The 19,400-nt window shown below is 41.4% G+C and overlaps 2 protein-coding genes and 1 pseudogene across 4 annotated transcripts in view; 1 reads left to right on the forward strand and 2 right to left on the reverse strand.

The window, feature by feature from the left end:
- Nucleotides 1-119: 119 nt before the first annotated feature.
- Nucleotides 120-19,400, reverse strand: part of LOC104597831 (Pentatricopeptide repeat (PPR) superfamily protein) — a 34,344-nt gene continuing 15,063 nt past the window's right edge. Inside the window, exons 2-6 of one of the 3 annotated variants that reach the window (XM_088902888.1) lie at nucleotides 18,346-18,417; nucleotides 18,152-18,233; nucleotides 17,982-18,059; nucleotides 10,237-10,422; nucleotides 2,428-5,632 (exon numbers count right to left, since the gene is read on the reverse strand). The gene's annotated coding sequence lies outside the window, so the exon portion shown is untranslated. Of the gene's footprint in view, nucleotides 1,038-2,427; nucleotides 5,633-10,236; nucleotides 10,423-17,981; nucleotides 18,060-18,151; nucleotides 18,234-18,345; nucleotides 18,418-19,400 lie in introns of those variants that run through there. The other 2 variants (XM_088902889.1, XM_019197915.2) reach the window with 2 other exon arrangements.
- Nucleotides 2,566-3,045, reverse strand: LOC148792087 (BIIDXI-like protein At5g11420). Its single transcript, XM_088903720.1, has one exon. It carries the CDS (start codon nucleotides 3,043-3,045, stop codon nucleotides 2,566-2,568), a length of 480 nt encoding a protein of 159 aa, XP_088759846.1.
- LOC104597832 (basic leucine zipper 43 pseudogene) lies at nucleotides 5,627-10,240 on the forward strand (annotated as a pseudogene).

Genomic DNA, 19,400 nt, shown 5'->3' on the forward strand with positions numbered 1-19,400 from the left:
TAATAAACAGTGGGATGTACTTGTGAGGTCAGTGTGAGGCGTCTTGTGTGAGGAACAGATCCGGTCCCGTTCCCATACGGGCTCTCCCACCGCAACCTAGTTTTTATATTTTCAAATTGCCCTTGTTTGACCTGTTTAGAGTGTAATAATTTGCGTAATTATTAACATTTTCTTGTCCTATGTTTCATCTTGAAGAATTTCAGTCACTGACAAAAATGATAAGATGTGATTACCGGATCTAGCCCTGTTCTCTAATATTGCCATTCTTCTCTTATTCCTTGTTTCATTTTATCTTTATCTTCCCATGATTCGTCTATTTTTGTATCTGTGGACGGACTGTAGATTTGAATTAAATGGGCCCAGTCTTGAAGAGAATTGTCTCGTCCACAAACCTCCCACGCAGGGTGATGGGGTTTGGGGGTCCCACCAAATCACCAATCCCAATTTCTCATTCAAATCCCAATCTAAACGTCACCTTGGCATTGTTTAAAATGAGGTTGGCAGTGAAGCCCTTTTACTCCAAAGTTCTAAGGTTCGATCAGATGGGCTATTGTTAGAGAATAAAAATTTATCAAATAATTCTTTTAACCGCTTAAGATTTTAGGTTGAGTGGTTTTTTATGGGTTCGGAGCGTGATGGGTTCAGATACCGTTCGAACATTAGAGGATGACATACATCTGTAAGTGTGTGTGCATCCCTTATTCTAAACGGGCGTTTAACATGAACACCGTTAGTCATTCCTCATTCAAAGTATTTTTGTGAAAAAACTTTCATTCTCTTCTTTCCCGCATCTCTCCATTTTTTACCTAAACCTTTCGTTTTGCTATCCTCTCCAATGGGCAAAAACAAAAGGCATCATCAGCGAAGACAAGCTTCTTCCGGCAACCGACGACAGAGGTTTAGTGTTTCTCTCCCTATGGTGGTTCATCTGCAATTGAAACCCCAAAAGGCAAAGGTATCATCGGCGAAGGCAAGCTTCTTTCAACGACTGGCGACAGAGGTTTAGTGCTTTTCTCCCTGCGGTGGTTCATCTGCAACTGAAACCCCAAAAGGCAAAAGGCATCAACGGCTACATTTTACTTTGATATATTTTAGAACAGAACAATAATAAAAGCATTTCTGGGTTAATTTTTTTCTCTTATGTAAAATCATTTCTGGGTTCTCTTATTTAAAATCATTTGTGGGTTAATTTGTTTCTGGGTTTTTTTTTCTCTCATGTAAAATCATTTCTGGGTTTGTTGAATTGCTTAATTTATTTATGGTTTTATTATTGCTTAGTGCTTATTGCTTAATTTGCCATCTATCAGCCAATGTGTTACGGTGTGCGAAATAGGAACTTTGGCTCTGGTTGACAGCCATATGCCAAGCATGTTACCGACTTCCTTTGGGAAAGTTAAAGCCAATCAAGTATTGTGAACAATGATCTGAATAGTATAATGACAGAGGACGAGCTCCAATGCCATCATATTCATTGTTACTCGATAATTTCGATATTGATGCAAATTTTTATACCCCTGATCATGAAAGTAATTGACAGATGCAATAAGATCATAAATTCTAAGAGGTGGATGTCCATGCAGCAACATACTGAAAATCTGTCTCTGAGATGGTCTGATATGGTAGTGTGTGCAGATACCAATGAGCTACACGATAAAGCGAAGCAAAAGCAAGTTGATGGAAGGGGTGAGCAAGTGCAGAGAGGATATGGGTTCATAATTCATATGACAAGAAAATGGAAAATTTGCACTATGATGGACTGAAATTCTAAGAACTTGTCTGAATTTTCTAACTAATGAGTAATAAATAGGGTAGTGCGCTCATGAATCATGACTTAATGAGAGAGCAGATAATTGAATCATCGTTCTCTTTTCCCCTCATTTTTTTCTCTAATAAATTTCATGGTCCCTAAAATTCTGAAACGGAAGATAATCACCTTGTTTCAGGCTTTCAGCACACGTTGTTTAGAGTGTCTCCATATTTTCAGTAATTCAAAGCAAATGTTGTTTAACATGAAACGAAATGATTTTTATTCCTATACCATAGATTCACTATCGAAGATGGATCCTCTAATGATTGGTAGCAGAACCGTGCGATGAAATTAATTCAGATTTTAGATTTGTTTGAAACTGAACAACATTACGATTTTCCTTACTGGTACCACCCAAACAGGGTCTCAATGTATAGAACTACTCATTTATATCTAATACCCTGCCATTCCACTCCATCAGTGGGGATCTCGTTGATCCACATTAATGCATTATCCAGACACTTGTTTTGTCCAAAACCCAGAACTATTGGATAATGTCCATCAGCCAACTGCTAAACCAATCATTCTCTTTCAATCAATCCATCAGAACCTTTGAAGGAGTGCAATTTATAAAATTTTTTTGGACCTATGAGATCCAATCAATCTCTACAGGCGAAGGAATCAGGCCAGCTATGCTTTACCCAAGTTCTCAAAATCAAATTATTCAGTTACAACTTACAAGGAACAACTTGTAAAAAAAATAACAGTAATATATATAATAATAAGTGGTAAAACAGATTCAGATTTGGCTCTACTTCTCAAACATCTATGAGGAAAACCAAGCATAAAAACAGCACCCAACTCTGCATTTGTGGTTTGAGCCCAAATGAAGCACGGAGTACCACGTTGTCGATCACAGGACCACAAAACACAAAATCTCTTGTCTGACTCGTGGTTAGGCTAACGAAGCTGATGTTTGTTAGAGCTGAATCTGCCTTGAAAGTCATGAGGAAGCTTTGGGCCAAGCCGGTTCCGTTGGTCTGCATCATGAAGTTCATTGACGTAGATCCTGCTTGCGCCCTCACAATGAAATCTCCCACACAAGAATCGTTTGCATCTCCAAGTACAAATTCCAAGTTATAGGTCGTACCCTTATTGAGCTCTGTTGCTGTTTGTATCCCAGCTGAAGCTCCCGAAACAAGTTCAACTGCAGCTTTGCCTTGTGGAACTTGGTAGTTTTTGGAGTCTATGTATTTCACAAGCCATTGATGCCTTAAAACCACCGCAGACGAAAGCATTGCAGATGAATTCGTTGATGCCTTTTTCCTTTTGGGGTTTCAGTTACAGATGAACCACTGCAGAGAGAAAAGCACTAAATCTATGTTGCCGGTCGCCGGAAGAAGCTTGCCTTCGCCGGTGATGCCTTTGCCTTTTTGGGGTTTCAGTTGCAAATGAACCACCGCAGGGAGAGAAACACTAAACCTCTATCGCCGGTCGCCGGAAGAAACTTACCTTGGCCGGTGACGTCTTTTGCCTTCGCCGTTGGAGAGGATAGCAAAACAAAAAGTTTGGGTGGATAATGAAAATAGGTGGGAAAGAAGAGAACAAAAGATTTTTCACAAAAATACTTTTGAACGAGGAACGGCTAACGGCATTCATGTTAAATGCCCGTTTACCATTCTCGCACGAATGAGAAATGCACACGTGCTTATGAACACGTGTTATCATCTCGTAATGTTCGAACCAATCACGCTTTGATTGACGCCGAACCCAATTTTTATATAATATCAGAGCTTAATCAAAACTTAGTTTTCAATCCCAATAAGCTTAGAACTCGTATGCACGAAACCTATGAATAAGTGGATTAATATGTTTCACGATGCAGGAACATACTGTGATCCATTGGACCCTCACTTTAAAATAATCTACTTTTGATCCATATTCTGAGTCTTAGACACTTTATTCCCCTCAATTCACCTGGAAAAAATAAAGTGTTAGTGAGAGACCCAAATAATCAAAAGAAAGCATATCTCCCTCCTCCACCCATGAAAAGATAATATAATCTCCTAAGCTATTAGTTACAGCTGTTTTTAAGAAGTTGGTCTTGAGAGCCGCTTAAATGGCTGAGCTTGTTTGGGAGGGCTTTCCTACGGCAGCTTTTAATTTGGTTTCGTATGGTGAAGCATATAGCTTGATAAGAAATCCAGAAGGCCCAAATTTACCGTCTTACAGTAAAAAAGAAGGGCGTTTTGTTTATGCATTTTTTAGTGGCTTCTCCCAAACGGCCACTCAGGATCTGCTACTCATCCCACCATGTACATCAAAGCTAATGACCAATCACAAGTTGGCATGTCTCATTCATGATTGGTTATACTCATGCAGCCTATCTTACAACATGAGCAGCAGATCTGGATGGGAATCAATCAGATGAATTGGGGACAAAATCATGTACAGCAGGCTAGGCAACCTATCACAAGTCAATACGTCAGTTTTTCTTATATATGGGCCCACATAGGATTTTATGTGAGCCCTATATATACGAAACACTAATGTATTCACTCGTCATAATTTATCCAGCCCGCTGTATATGATTTTGTCTCCGCCTCTCCGGCCAATCTGGACTTTTAAAGATACAATATGAAAGCTCTGCTAAACGGGACCAAACACCAAAGACCAGCTTTACAGATGGCCTATCATCTTGGAGATGTTTCTACCCAACATGTCAATCTGGAAAAGTTCTCAGAGTTTTCCTTTGAACGTGAAAACATATCAGCTTTCTCGCTCCTAACTAATTACTTTTCAAAGCCCGAGAGAGGCTTCTGGGTGGAGAATCAAAACTAATCGAAAAGAAACACAAATAAAACAGCTAAACTTAAACTATTGGCCCCTAAGCCATATAAAATTAGAAGATTTGGCTTGCAACTTGCTGCCTCTATAACTTTTTCAGGATCTCTATCCAACCCGGTATACATTTTATTTCTTTATCTCAATGTAGGCCATTAACTAGATTAAAAATCCAAATACAGCTTAAAAAATTAACAAACAATTAAAGAAATTCTCTAGCTTGAGAGACTGGATCTAAGTTTGGATGGGATTAAACATGAGGTCATCTAACCCCTGATTATTGATTGTTGAAGTCAAGGTTTTTAAAACTGAATCAGACAATGAACCGTTCAGGGTCCAGTTCCTGGGTCGGATGGTCCGACTGTTTGAACCAAACAGACGGCCCATTCTGACAAAAAATTAAAAAATAAAAAATAAAAAATAAAAAACGGTCAAAAACCACTGGATGGTTCAAATGGTTCAACCGCCAGAGTCAGCGACTTGCTGACCAAATCAACGATTTTTGGCCAAAATGACGGTTTTGGGGTAAAACAGAACCGTTTAGGTGACCGGTTCCCAATTTTCCCGATCCAATTCGGTTTTGAAAACCATGGTTGAAGTTGAACCTTAGGATAACATTTTTTTTTTCTGCAAAGATAAAACTATAATTCATTAAAGGGGAAGTTAAGGGAACATTTGGATCCCTTTACATGGTTTCACAAAAAGATGAATGAGGTTTACCGAGCTGGCGTAACTATTTATAAAATAGTTCATATGCCGAGCTCTCCTTGCCAGTTCATGGGCTCGCAAAATGGCATCACTGCTTACATACATGATTTTAATATTTTCAAAAAAAGATAGAAGTTCCAAAATATGATCATAAAGTGCTTGTTGGTCCCATGGTATCTACTTGTCTGTCCCTTTGAGCTTCGTTAATACTGCTTTAGCATTTGAAAACAAAAAACTTGTCTTTACACCCATACAAAAAACTTTCTTAGTCCTCTAATCACGGCCCAGAACTCAGTTGTTGCTGGGGGGATCTTGCCAAACATGGTTCTCCTTCTGCAAGGATAAGATGAGACCTGTGAGTGAACATATATATACCAGTAGATGCAGTTTGTGTGAATGGATTCCATGAGCCATCAACAAGAATGACCGGAAAGTCTGAGGAGAAAGTTTATTGTAAATCCCATTCTGATTGAGGATTTGATGGATTGAAGAGTTTATGCCCTGGTTCTTTGTAACTGTAGTAGTTTTCAGCCTTTCTTAGTACTTGGAGGGGGTCTGGGTTCACTTTGTTAAATATTTGATCATTTCTTGCATCTCATATGCTTCTGAAGATGGCACATATCTTTGCAAATATAGTTATACTTTATCACTTTATTTTCCAAATGGGAATTATGCTGCCACCACCACTGGATTAGGTCCTCTTGGCCAGAATTCAAAAAGATTTCTGGAACCAAATCAACCTGAGCCTGAACCCAGACTGCCTTAGAGAGAGGGCACTGCGGGAAAAGGTGCTCTTGAGTTTCTGGAGATTCTTTACAGAAAGTGCACCCAGTTTCTTCTTTTCTCCTACAACTCCATATTTTTGTCTTAGTTCGAATAGCTCTATGGAGAACCATCCACATGAAGGTTTGGCATCTATGAGAGCATGGGCTTTTCTAGATTATAGGCCAGCTTAGAGAGCTTATTGGTGTTTGAGGTGGAGTTTCTAGGAGTGAGTGATAAGCTGAGTTTACTATAAATTCTTCATTGCTTGTATTCTTCCAAAGAAGTCTATCAGGTTGTTGCATGTTCATTAGAGGAATACTTAGTATTGCTTCGGCACTTTTTTCTTCAAACAGGCTGTTGAGAAGGTCAGCATTCCAGGTCTGATAATCTGTGTTTAGCTCACATACTTTCATGTGGAGGAGTTCAAGACTTTCAATTCTTTTGGCCGGGATGTTGCTCCTAAGTTGAGGCACCCATGGGAACATAAATGTTGAGACAAATCTGCCATCTCCAATTTTCCAGAAAAAAGTGATTTTTTAGTTCATTTTTTAATTTGATAATACATTTCCACCAAAGGGAGTCTGAGGCTTTTGCCTTTAACTCAAAAATACATTTTTCCTTGAAATATTTTGCTTCCAGTTGCTAGGACCAAAAGTTGCTCCTTGAGTTTAGGAGTCTCCAGACTAATTTTAGCATTAAAGCTTTGTTCATCAAAGAGAATTTTCTTATTCCCAAACCTCCCAAGGATTTTGGAGAGCATATTGTTGTCCATTTCAAATTGCAGTTTCTTGCTATAGTTGAACTACTAGCCCACCAGAAGTTTTTTTTGCATTCTATCCATGGTTCTACATAAGGCTGAGGAGATAAGATTTGTTTGCATAGTGTACACCAGTATACTCTGGGTAATTGCTTTAATGAGTGTTGTACGACTTGCTTGGGAGTTGGGACAAGGTTTTTGCTTGCCAGTGCTCTATCCTTTGGGAGAAGCTGTCTAACAATTGATGTTTGTTGTGATTTACACCATTTTCCCCATCTACCAGCCAGGTTCCCAGATATTTTGAACTGTAATTTATAATTTTCACTTTAACTATATGGTTCAACAACTTTTAGTAGGTTCTATGCATGTTTTTGCTAAACATCACATCAGATTTTACAGTGTTAACATGTTGTCCTAAAATCTGTTCAAAGAACTGGAGGGTGGATTTTATATGGTGGAATGATTCGGGGTCTGCTTTGGGCAAAGTTAAAGTTGTGTCGTTTTCTCAACATCCAATTGAGGGGTAGTAGTGTTGGAAAAATGATAATATATCCAGGGACCTTTTAGGCATTTTAGGGAGTCCCTTGGTCATTTTCTTGTGATGTCATCATGGTCCTATTTGCAGTGGTCGTCGAGTCATCATTAACATTTTCATTAACTTTTTTGGCTCTTTGCTAAGTGAGGGAATTGAGCTTGTCAAGTCAACCATTCCTGGGACCGTTTGGGAGGGCAAAGATGAACATTCAGCCAAATTGATTCAGCTGTTTGAGGTGTTTCAGATAGGTTATTTAAAGAGGCTTCCAAAAAATTGACAGACCAACAGCCAATTTGGTGGTCTCTCTGGATTTTTCATCAAGAAAAACTTAAAGTCTGTCCGTGTAGAGCTCACCTCAAAAAGTCAGAAGCCACTGCGCTTCATCCCTACCAAACAGGTACAAAGAGCCAATTTGAGAGGACTCCAGTGTTGATTTGAGTTGCATTGACCGAACCACTTCAGAAAAGCTACCAAAAATAGCTTCACCGGAAAGTGATTTTGGCTCAAATATATGTATTTGTGGCTTTTCAGGCTTTTCACCGAACACAGTTTCACAGCTTTCAGCATAAGACTAACCTACCTAGCAATGCCAGAAGCCGCTGCCTGAAAGCCCTCCCAAACGGGCACTAAGAATGTTTTAAGATTACAGAGGCAGTGATTGTCTCAGCTCACTACAACTAGAAGAAATCTATTAAAAACTCTTTTAAGATTGCCTTCATCCACATTATTCTGCTCACCTTTCCTTTTCCAAAACATTCCCCATTTCTTTAATTAATTATACATCCCATAGCATCAACTTCTCTCTCATCTTACATAATTAAGCATTACTATGTGATCTTAACTAGTACCCCTAACCCACATTCCCCATGGAAGCACATGCATGCATGAAAGATTAAGGTTCATGCATGCATTCGACCATTGACCCGGGCCCATAATGTCTCACATAAAGCCAGTGTTATTCCCACTCACACACAAAGATGCAATCATGCAACCACATGCATACATGTCCATGACCAGCATCAAGTGCACGGCATACCTATGGATGTCTGTTGTCTGCTCTTTAAGAAACTCTTGGTACTGTTTATCTTAGTTGCCTAATGTGGGCTACTCATCTAACTTTTCTCCTATAAACACCTCCACTCCTCGTGCATTCCTCCCCCCTTCTTCTCCAACACCCTGCAATTAATTCTCTCGGCAAAGCTTCCTTTCTCCTTCCCCAAGCTCAAGCCCAAGAAGAAACAAAACAACCCCCAAACTTCACCGTAGAGTTTAGGTCATGCAGCCAGGTGAGGTCGCTGGACTAAGGTACCTGGCACCTGCAGAGCCAAGCCCCTACACAGCTCACTTTAATTTTAGCACGATGCAGAGCAACATCCCCTTATACCATCTCAGCAGACTCCTAAGGCCTCTTCCTAGTCCTCAGATCCCCCCTCCAGTGCATGACTTCAATCCTCAGTCTTCATGTCTCAGCAGTAATTCAACCACGGATGAAGCAGATGAACAGCAGTTGAGAATCATTGATGAGAGGAAGCAGAGGAGAATGATATCTAATAGGGAATCTGCTCGCAGGTCACGGATGCGGAAGCAGAAGCACCTGGATGAGTTGTGGTCACAGGTCATCCGGCTTAGAACTGAGAACCGCCAGCTCATAGACAAGTTGAACCATATCTCAGAGTGCCATGACCAGGTCCTCCAAGAGAATGGCCCGGCTCAGAGAAGAAGCTTCCGAACTGCAACAAGTGCTCAGTGACCTGCAACTTGATAATCCTTCTACTGCTTTGAGGGATCCCGAAGAGGTTCCCTGCAACAGAGCTGAATCCTCGAACCAGTCCATTACCAGTTCTATGGATTTGCTTCTTTGATATAAAGACTATGCCATCGCTTTTCTTTCTCTCCTCATCACTTGATTCTCCTTTTCTTCCTTCATTTTACTTTCACCTTTTCTTCCTTCATCACTTGATTCTCCTCATCACTTACCTTCATTTGAGTGATATGAGATTGAAACATTGTGCAGTAACAGCTTTAAGCATCTTATTCCCATCTAAGATTAATTATCATGTCACATTTAAATATATTAGATACAGATAACTCTGGTTGTACTCCAGATTCATTATGATTACACTCCCCAGTCTCTTCTCACTTCTTCTCGCCACATAAACATCTAGCAGCTTGTAGAGCGAAGTATGTAAGGATGACATCAGAACCAGCTCGTCGGAGACACATCAAGGACTCTGATGAAGGAAGATTTGGCCCGACCTCTTGACCACTCAACACGTGGCAGAGGCGACAGCTCGGCACGGCAGTACGCTCAAGGCGCGAGCTCTGAGAGGAGGAACCAGCAGTCCGAGCTCCCCAAAAGGAGCCCGAACTCTCCCTTTGACCCCGAGCCTTACGAGGAGCGCAAAGGGCAGCAACCCGAACTGGCCCTCCCCAGGGCAGTTCGGGCCACACCTCTATCCGAACTCAAGACTTCACCTCGCACACCACTCCAGCACTTCGTCTCCAGGACGCCGAACTAACCGACCGTACCTGACACCAAAGGAGTCCGTATCCTGAGGCGACGCACCTGACTGACTTAGGATCTGACACTTGACAGCCGCACTTCAACGGCCACCTACCACCGCCACCTCCAGTCACAGAGACGGCTCCAACAAAGAGAGCAGTGGCGGTTGTCTGCCCCAGCAGAGGTAATGACACCCGAACTGGCAGAAGTGCAGAGGTAATGATACCCGACCTGACAGGAGCTTGGGAGTGAGTGCGCGAAGTGATTATAAAAGGCTCTCTCCCCCCCCAAGAAGGAGGTATGTGATAACTTTGCGTCATCCGGTTCTTTATCTTGCCTTTGAGGAAATACTAACTTGAGCTTCGGAGCACTCTCACCAGGTTCCTCCCCGGAGATTACTCGTTTTCTTCTCCGTTTCAGGCACCTTTTGCTCCAGCCAGAGGCAAGATCGTTGACAGCTAGGACCGGCCGGATTGCGCTCCATCAGACTCCATCATGACTTTTTCTTCATCTATCATTTTTAGAGCTCCACCCGCCTTGATCATAGAATACTCACCTGAAGCCTGGATCAGAAAAGGAAAACAGACTGAATTTAATGGAGGAAAGGAGTTAAGATATCATTGAAAGCAGTGCTAGGAAAGGAACCGATTATTCATTAGACAGGAGAAAAAGAAGTAATAATTCCATTAGGTGTACTAAAGCAGAACAAGGGATGCATGACATTTAGAATGGGCGCCCCTTAATGGGGACATGATCTAGTAACCTTGAAGATGAGGTCCAATGGCCTGTCCAAGATTGAACACAGTAACAGTAATTAACGGTGATGAAGGTGGTGATAGTGGTGGTTTGTGGTAGAAAATGCAACTGCCATGGTAAGAAAAAACATTTTAAAACTCATCTACTGAAAGCAAGTTCTGCTCCTGGCTTTTTATGACAGCATCAATGCTTGCCTTGTCTTAATTCAGCTTGGCTTGCATTGTTTCTTCAACTTCAGAGGAGTCAAGGGTACACTGTGCTTTTACTGTTGCTCAAAATAATACAGTTCTCTAAACATTTGCTACATGTAGGCCAAGAATGAACCAGGGCTTTCTTTCTTTCCAATTTTCCTCTCTTTTATTTTTCTTTTCCATTTTATTTAACTCCTTTGAAAATGAGTATGGAGCCAGTGCATATGGGAGGCACGAATAAGTGGTTTCTTTACTTACATAATTACAATGAAAGTGCAGATCCCACCAAAAGTACTGCTCTCAGCTTTTTATCAAAGCAGTAACAGCTAGCTCTGATCCAGTTCATCTCAGCATTACTTTTTTCCTTAATTTTGGACTGTATCTGGCATAGCCTGTGTTTTGGTTGTTGCTAATACGATATCATATTTATTTTAAGATGTTGTATCTTGATGCTAATGCTTTGACAAGATTCCAGGAAATTTCCGTTTGCTAATATGATTCCAGGAAACCCTTGTTATTTTCCCATGAAATTTGATTTAGATACTTGTTTGTATATAGAGACAGAAAATGGCCCAAGGGAGATTGAAAACTGTGCTTCCTTTCTTTTTTTTTCTTTGTTATTGTAGAGAACACTGATGTGGGCCCCACTGCAGTGGTCCCCACTGTGTTCGTAGGACAGCATGTGTAGTTATTTGTTTCAGTTATAGTAGTGTCAGTTTGTTAATTCAGTTGTTATTTATTTCAGCTTTATTTACTTTATTTATTATGTGTTGAAGTTTGACCTGCCATAGAATTCTGTCTTGTTCGTTGACTGTAGAGTAAAGTAGACAGCAAGAAGTAGGAGAGGAAAGAAGAAAAGAGAGAAGAGAGAGAAGAGAGAAAGGCTGGTTCGAATTAGGGAAAAAAGTTAATCCCTTGATTCGGCCAGACCTGTTATTATATTATTAACTTATTGAAAAAGACTTGAGTGCCCTTCTTTAAGTAAGAGGCACTCGAACTAATATAACAGTACACATCAGCATTCTCAACAAGTACAAAGACTGAAATACCCCTTCACTAACACCACTAACACTCCCCCTCAAGCTGGTGAGTATATATCATATAATCCCAGCTTGTTACATATGTAGTCCACTCTCCCCCGACTCAAGCCTTTTGTAAACAAGTCTGCCCACTGGTTTCCCGTACTAACATATGCAGTTTCTATCACCCCATTCAGCACCTTCTCTCTCACAAAATGGCAGTCAACTTCGATGTGCTTGGTTCTTTCATGAAACACTGGATTGGAAGAGATATGAACCGCTGCCTGATTGTCACAATAGAGCTTCATTGGAGTACTGATGTCATATCCTATCTCCTGTAGAAGGTTCCTCAGCCACACTAGTTCACAAGCAGTATGTGCCATGGCCCTATATTCTGCTTCTGCACTGCTTCTTGCCACAACTGTTTGCTTCTTACTTTTCCATGTTACCAGGTTACCCCCCAGAAAGGTGCAATAGCCTGTGGTAGATCGTCTATCAGACATAGAACCTGCCCAATCTGCATCGGTGTATCCTTTTACTACCAGTTTTCCACCACTTCTGTACAGCAAACCACGACTAGGAGCTCCTTTCAGATACCTCACAATCCTTAGCACTGCATTCCAATGTGGGACCAAAGGTTTCTGCATGAACTGACTCACCACACTAACCGCAAATGAAATATCTGGCCGAGTAATGGTTAGATAGTTTAGTTTGCCTACAAATCGTCGGTATCTGCCAGGCTCTTCAAACACTTCACCTATATCACTGCTCAGCCTCGTATTTGTTTCCATAGGTGTCTCAGCCAGTTTAGTACCCAACAATCCTGTTTATTCCAATAAATCAAGCACATATTTCCTCTGGCACAAATTAATGCCATGCTTAGATCTTGCTACCTCTATGCCCAAAAAGTATTTCAACTTGCCAAGGTCCTTTGTCTGAAAGTGTTCCTGTAGGAATGCCTTCAATCTGTCAATGCCCATTTTATCATTCCCAGTCACAACGATATCATCCACATACACCACCAATATTATTTTACCTGCCGAAGAGTCAAGACTGAAGACAGAGTGATCAACTTGGCACTGTTTCATACCAAACTTCTTGACCACCTCACTGAACCTACCAAACCATGCTCGAGGGGACTGTTTAAGTCCATAAATAGCCTTCTTAAGTCTGCATACCTTACCATCCTCCCCCTGAGCAACAAACCCGGGTGGTTGCTCCATGTAGACCTCCTCGAGCAAATCCCCATGCAAAAAGGCATTTTTGATATCGAGCTGATGGAGAGGCCAACCAGACATAGCTGCAAGAGAGATGACGACACGAACTGACCCTATCTTAACAACCGGGGAGAACGTCTCCGTGTAGTCAATGCCATAGGTTTGGGAGTACCCTTTGGCAACCAGCCGCGCCTTCAGGCGCTCAACACGACCATCTGGCAAGTACTTAACACTATACACCCACTTACAACCGACAGCCTGCTTCCCAGGAGGAAGAGCGATGAGATCCCAAGTGTGATTATGATGCAAAGCAGAGAGCTCTTCTTCCATAGCACGACACCACTCTGGAGAGGTAAGGGCTTCCTGGACATCCTTAGGAACAACCACGGAGGATAACAAAGATATGAACTGGCGATGGGAAGCGGAGAGGTGGGTAAGTGAAACAAAATTGGAAATAGGGTGAAGGGTGCAAGTACGCTTACCTTTCCGTAAGGCAACAGGAAGATCTAGGTCGGAGGCTGGTGTCGGAGCTGGAGCTGGATCTGTCAACGGTGATGAAGCTGGAGGAGCTGCAGCCGGTACACGTGGGCGATGTGTATACACGTGACGGATGGGTGGACGGTCAACCAATGGTGGCACCGGAGGCAAGGACGTAGGCATGACTGGAACCAGAGGAGGTGGATCAGCCACAGGAAGAGGAAGAGGAGGTGGTGATGTGGGGGAAGCAGCAGCACCGAACCCCACGAAGAACGGAGTAGACTCGAAGAATGTAACATCAGCACATACCAAGGAACGACGAGAACTAGGATGATAACACTTGTACCCTTTTTGAGTTCGGGAATAACCAAGGAAGATACACTTCACGGAACGTGCATCTAACTTGTCAGTCCCGGGACTCAGATTATGAACGAAGCAGACACACCCAAATACTCGAGGAGAAAGCGGAAACGGAGACATGTTGGGGAATAAGACACTAAAAGGAGAACGACCATCAAGGATAGACGTGGGCATCCGATTAATTAAGAAACAAGAGGTGAGCATTGCATCGCTCCAAAAAGTTTTGGGAACATTCATGTGGTGCATGAGGGAGCGTGCCGTTTCTACAAGATGGCGGTTCTTTCTCTCAGCAACCCCATTTTGTTGCGGAGTATAGGTACATGAAGTTTGGTGTATAATGCCATGTTGATCCAAGTATTCTCGAAAAGATGAAGACAAGTATTCACGACCATTATCAGAACGGAAAATTTTGATGTGAACACCAAATTGATTGCGGATCTCAGCATAAAATTTCTGGAAGATGGAAAATAATTCACTTCTTTCTTTCATTAAATAGAGCCACGTCATTCTTGAACAGTCATCAACAAAAATAACAAAATATCGGTATCCATTATATGACATCACTTTATAAGGACCCCAAACATCTGAATGAATTAAAGAAAAAAGACTCGACACACGGTTATCGACCCTAGAACGAAAGGGAACACGATGGTGTTTCCCAAATTGACAAGACTCACAATCTAAAACAGAAAGTTGACTCAATGAAGGGACTAAGGACTGCAACACTTTCAGCGAAGGATGACCAAATCTACAGTGCCACTGGAGAGGAGAAATGGATGACTGAAGAGCCGTTGACATTCGTCCACCACCATCAAGATAATACAGTCCACCGGCTTCATGCCCTCCACCAATCTTCATCCCCGTCTTGAGATCCTGAAAAACACACATAGAAGGGTAAAAAGTGATGTAGCACTTAAGGGACTTGGTCAGCTTACTAACAGACATAAGATTAAATGGAAGCTTAGGTAGATATAAAACAGAGGATAGGGATACAGGGTCTAGGTCAACATTACCAACACCACAGATAGATGACGTGGAGCCATTAGCAAGGGTAACAGATTGTGATGTTGAGCAATGAGTGAGAGATGAAAACAAACCTGGAGTTCCCGTCATGTGATCGGAGGCTCCAGAGTCAATAATCCAGGGGTTGGGTGTGGATGCCAAACAAGCCATACCTGAGTGTGCAAAGGAAGTTGTGTTCTGCTGCGACTTGGATTGAACAAACCTCTCATACTCATCACGAGGAACACTCACCATCTCCTTGCCTGGACCATCTGAGGGAGTAGAAGGCATCGGGTCAGCTGACCGTTTCTCCTGTGTAGAGCTGAAATTGGTGTCACTAGTCAGGGCATGGTTGGCCCACGTCGAGGGAGGACCATGTAAGTCATAGCAATAGTTAATGGTATGTCCATCCAAACCACAGTGAGTACACTTCCGTGGACCCGAGCCACGTCCTCTACCACGAGCTCCCCCTGAATCTCTGCCTCCAGTACGACCACCACCACGGATATGTGTAGATCCACCACTACCACTCCTGCCAGGCTGGGTTCCTCGAGTCCCACTTCTGCCACCTCGGCCTCTTGACACTGCAAATGCTGATTTATCGGAGACATTAGAGTCCATAGATCCAATGGAATCCCTCCGAAGACGAGCAAACACCTCCTCTAAAGATGGAAGAGCAGATCCCCCTAGTATCTGGGCTCGTACAGGTTCATACTCAGACTTCAGCCCCACCAGAAACCGTGTCACATCAAGCTGCTCTCGCTGTTGCTGTTGAACTTTGACATCTGAAGTGAGAGGATGATAGACATTTAACTCATTACGGATATTCCTCACATTGGCATAGTACTCCTCAAGGCTCTGATTTCCCTATTGCAGATTGAAGTATTCCTGATACAGTTGATATACCCTAGTGGTATTATCCTGACCTGAATACAGTTTCTTAGCATGATCCCACACCTCTTTGGTTGTGTCAAAAACATGAAGTTCACACTGATTTTGGGTTCCATACTGTTCCACAACCATGTAATGATCTGTGCATCTTCCTGTTCCCAGTCTTCATACTCCTGAGAATTAGCGGGGGGTTTCTCCTCTCTTATATGCTTCACTTTCTTCTTCGCCTTCAGAAAAACCTCTACAGACTTGGCCCAAGGGACATAATTCTCTCCATTCAGTTTAATGGAGGTCATTTGGACATTCAGGTAGTCAGTAGATATCATGACACTAGGTTTACTATCACTGTTATCTGCCATTGCCGAACTCCCTTAATTCTGAGCACTGAGTTAGGAGCACTACACACTGCACACTACACACAGACACTTCACCGAAATCTGCACACTGATTTCAACAGCTGAGAACTGCAACACCACAAACCCTACTCACCGAAATCTGTACACTGATTTCAGCAGTATTAAATGCTGAAAACTACAACACCACAACCCCTACTCACCGAGGTCTACACACTGATTTCAGCGATATCAAAAGCTGAAAACCACACTTGTAACACCACCAACATTAATCCACAACTATAGGGAGCTTCACCATTCAGTAGACACTATTGCCATTCGAATCACACACAAACCAGAATAAACCCTAGCATACTGCAATCTGAAAACCCATCATGCGAACTGTACTACACCTCTCACTTATTCCAAAAAAAAATATATAAAAAAAAAAAAACTTTACCTCATCGCCTGAAAGCCAACCATACGAAGGGCTGAGACACCACTGCACCACACGTACCAGCCCTAACTAGGGCTTAGAAACCACAGCAACCAATCACCAACGACACAATCGGAGGCATAGAGACCTCCTAGGGAAGAGGGCGATCACTCCTTTTCAGCCCTTTTCCCAGTCTCCAACTCACAACTGAGAACCCCAAGTGAAACCCTAATTCGAATGCGCAGAAGGCAGAATTCTAGCAAGTCTGATTTGGTGAACCTAGCTCTGATACCATGTTGAAGTTTGACCTGCCATAGAATTCTGTCTTGTTCGTTGACTGTAGAGTAAAGTAGACAGCAAGAAGTAGGAGAGGAAAGAAGAAAAGAGAGAAGAGAGAGAAGAGAGAAAGGCTGGTTCGAATTAGGGAAAAAAGTTAATCCCTTGATTCGGCCAGACCTGTTATTATATTATTAACTTATTGGAAAAGACTTGAGTGCCCTTCTTTAAGTAAGAGGCACTCGAACTAATATAACAGTACACATCAGCATTCTCAACAAGTACAAAGACTGAAATACCCCTTCACTAACACCACTAACATTATGTAAGTACTAAGGGCAGATGTGTCCTTTCCATTGTGTACTAAACATAACCTATAAATAATAAGAAAGTGGCGACGGCAGATCTGTTAGAATCTGTTCCTCCTTTCAACCACTTGTGTTCTCCTGTTCCTCTTCTATTCTCTCTTCTTTCTCTCACTTTTCTTCTATTTTGTAAACCTAAAACCTATTAGGATTCAAGACTGATTACAGTCTTGATCTTCTACTGTTATAATGCAGAGAGTGGATATTTCTGTGATCTGTTCATAGTCATGATTTTATGAACATCCCACGAACTTTAGGATAAAGGTCATTACACAATGTTGGTCCTGGCTATCTGAGGTCTTGAGGGTTGGATTGGATATAGACCTAACCTCCAGAATTTTTGCATGAGGTGGCTGCTCTCAGGCTCAAACTTGTGTTCTCAAACTGCCAGACTGAAGTATATATTTTATCAATGAAACATAGGCATGAACTTGGGATCATGACTATTGCTTCTGTAGAATTGCCAAAATGAAATATCCATCATTCTAATTCATATGCATGAAAGCACACACTAAATAAGGCAATGCATATATATCCAACTCTATGTTTTACCATGATTAATTCTGAGAATCAAGAAATGCAATTGATCAACAAAAAGGTAAATCAAATTCCATTGATAATATTAGAAAATATTGTAAACGGAAGATACAAAACCTAGATACTTCAAAATGAAGAGAACATGTCATTTTCGTAAAGAAAAAAAGTACAACAATTAGCAGCAGTTCTGAATGAAAAAGGTGAAATTCGGAACCTCATGTACAACAAGATGCTTTTGGGAAGAATAAGAGCAACTAAAGTACCTGATATGCAGCAATTGGCAGTGAGGAGTTATCTCGAAGAAGCCGTATAACATCCAAGTATGGAAGTCTAGGTTTCACCTGTGAATCCAGTTAGATTACTTTTAGTATGAATAGCGACTTCTCTCATGAAGTCAAGGCAATTGAAGTTCCTAGAAAAAGAAAATATTTACCAAAAGGATATCAGCTCCCTCATCCTCATCTGCATGGGTCTCAACCAAAGCTTCTCTGTAGTTTGCTGGGTTCATCTGGTAACTTCAGTTTTCAAAGACAAGTTAACATGCAATAGTAAGCATCACATACAGAAAAAATAAAATAAAATAAAATCCAAATTGAACAATAAAATGAACATTGATGAGGTTCATACGTTTTTTTGTCTCCAAAACGAGGGTTTGAGTCTAAAGCTTCTCTGAATGGACCATAAAAAGCACTTGCGTACCTGTTGACAACACTCATTAGACCAACACAATAAAAGATAGTAGTGATGAATTGCTCCAACAGGGCAGGTATAAAAGTGAGACTCCATATAGCCAGATAGATAGAGGTGAGACATATATATAATTATATATATAGAAAATTAAAAATATAAAAGAAAAAAAAATGCACAATGTTAACTATAGATCATCATCAGTTAAGCTTTATCCCAACAATATGGGGTATGCTACATCATGAGAGTCATAGAAAATAGTTAGCCTAAGGTGCAAAAATCAATATTTCCCTTTTTATTGGAAAACCAACCATGTGTGTTATTCTTTTTCCTTCATTTTTTTTATTTTCTTGCCTTTATTTCAAAAAAAAAAATTCAAAACTTCAAAACTCTTGCTCTCTCTACACACAACTTCTTTATGTTTATTAAAAGTCACTAAGGAAAATATTATAAGAAAAAAAACAGAAAAATTATAAACCATATTCTCTATGGTTTATTTGGGTTTGCCTCTAGGGGAAATCCTAGGTTAGAGAGTTTCTAGAACCCAGTTTTGGAAAGATTCACAAAGAAATTAGCAGGCTGGAAGAGAAATTACATCTCTCTAGGGGATAGAATCATTCTAATCAAGTCTACTTTGGCCAACCTACAGGTATATTTCTTGTCCACTTTCAAGCTTCCTGTTAAGATAGCAAGTCAAATTGAAAAGTTGATGAGGGACTTTCTTTGGGAACCAGGTGACTCAAAAAAGGATCATCTAGTGAAGTGGGGGAAATTGTCACCAAGAGGCAAGAGGATGAGGGCTTTGGAATTGGTAATATCAGATTAAGAAACCTAGCCTCGTTAGGAAAGTGGTTATGGAGATTTCCCTTGGAGCAAGAGAGCTTGTGGCATTAGGTGGTAGTAAGCATTCATGGTATGGCAGCAAATGGATGGGATGTTGACTTCGACCCCGAGGCCTCTCACTTTTACCCCGGAAAGCAATTGTTGGAGTCCTA

Source organism: Nelumbo nucifera, chromosome 4, assembly GCF_055504915.1.
Source record: "Nelumbo nucifera cultivar China Antique chromosome 4, China Antique-T2T, whole genome shotgun sequence".
Classification (NCBI taxonomy): Eukaryota; Viridiplantae; Streptophyta; class Magnoliopsida; order Proteales; family Nelumbonaceae; genus Nelumbo; species Nelumbo nucifera.

Bases quoted from the DNA above. Each gene is read 5' to 3' on its own strand.
- LOC148792087 (XM_088903720.1), bottom strand. From the start codon at position 3,045: ATGCTTTCGTCTGCGGTGGTTTTAAGGCATCAATGGCTTGTGAAATAC.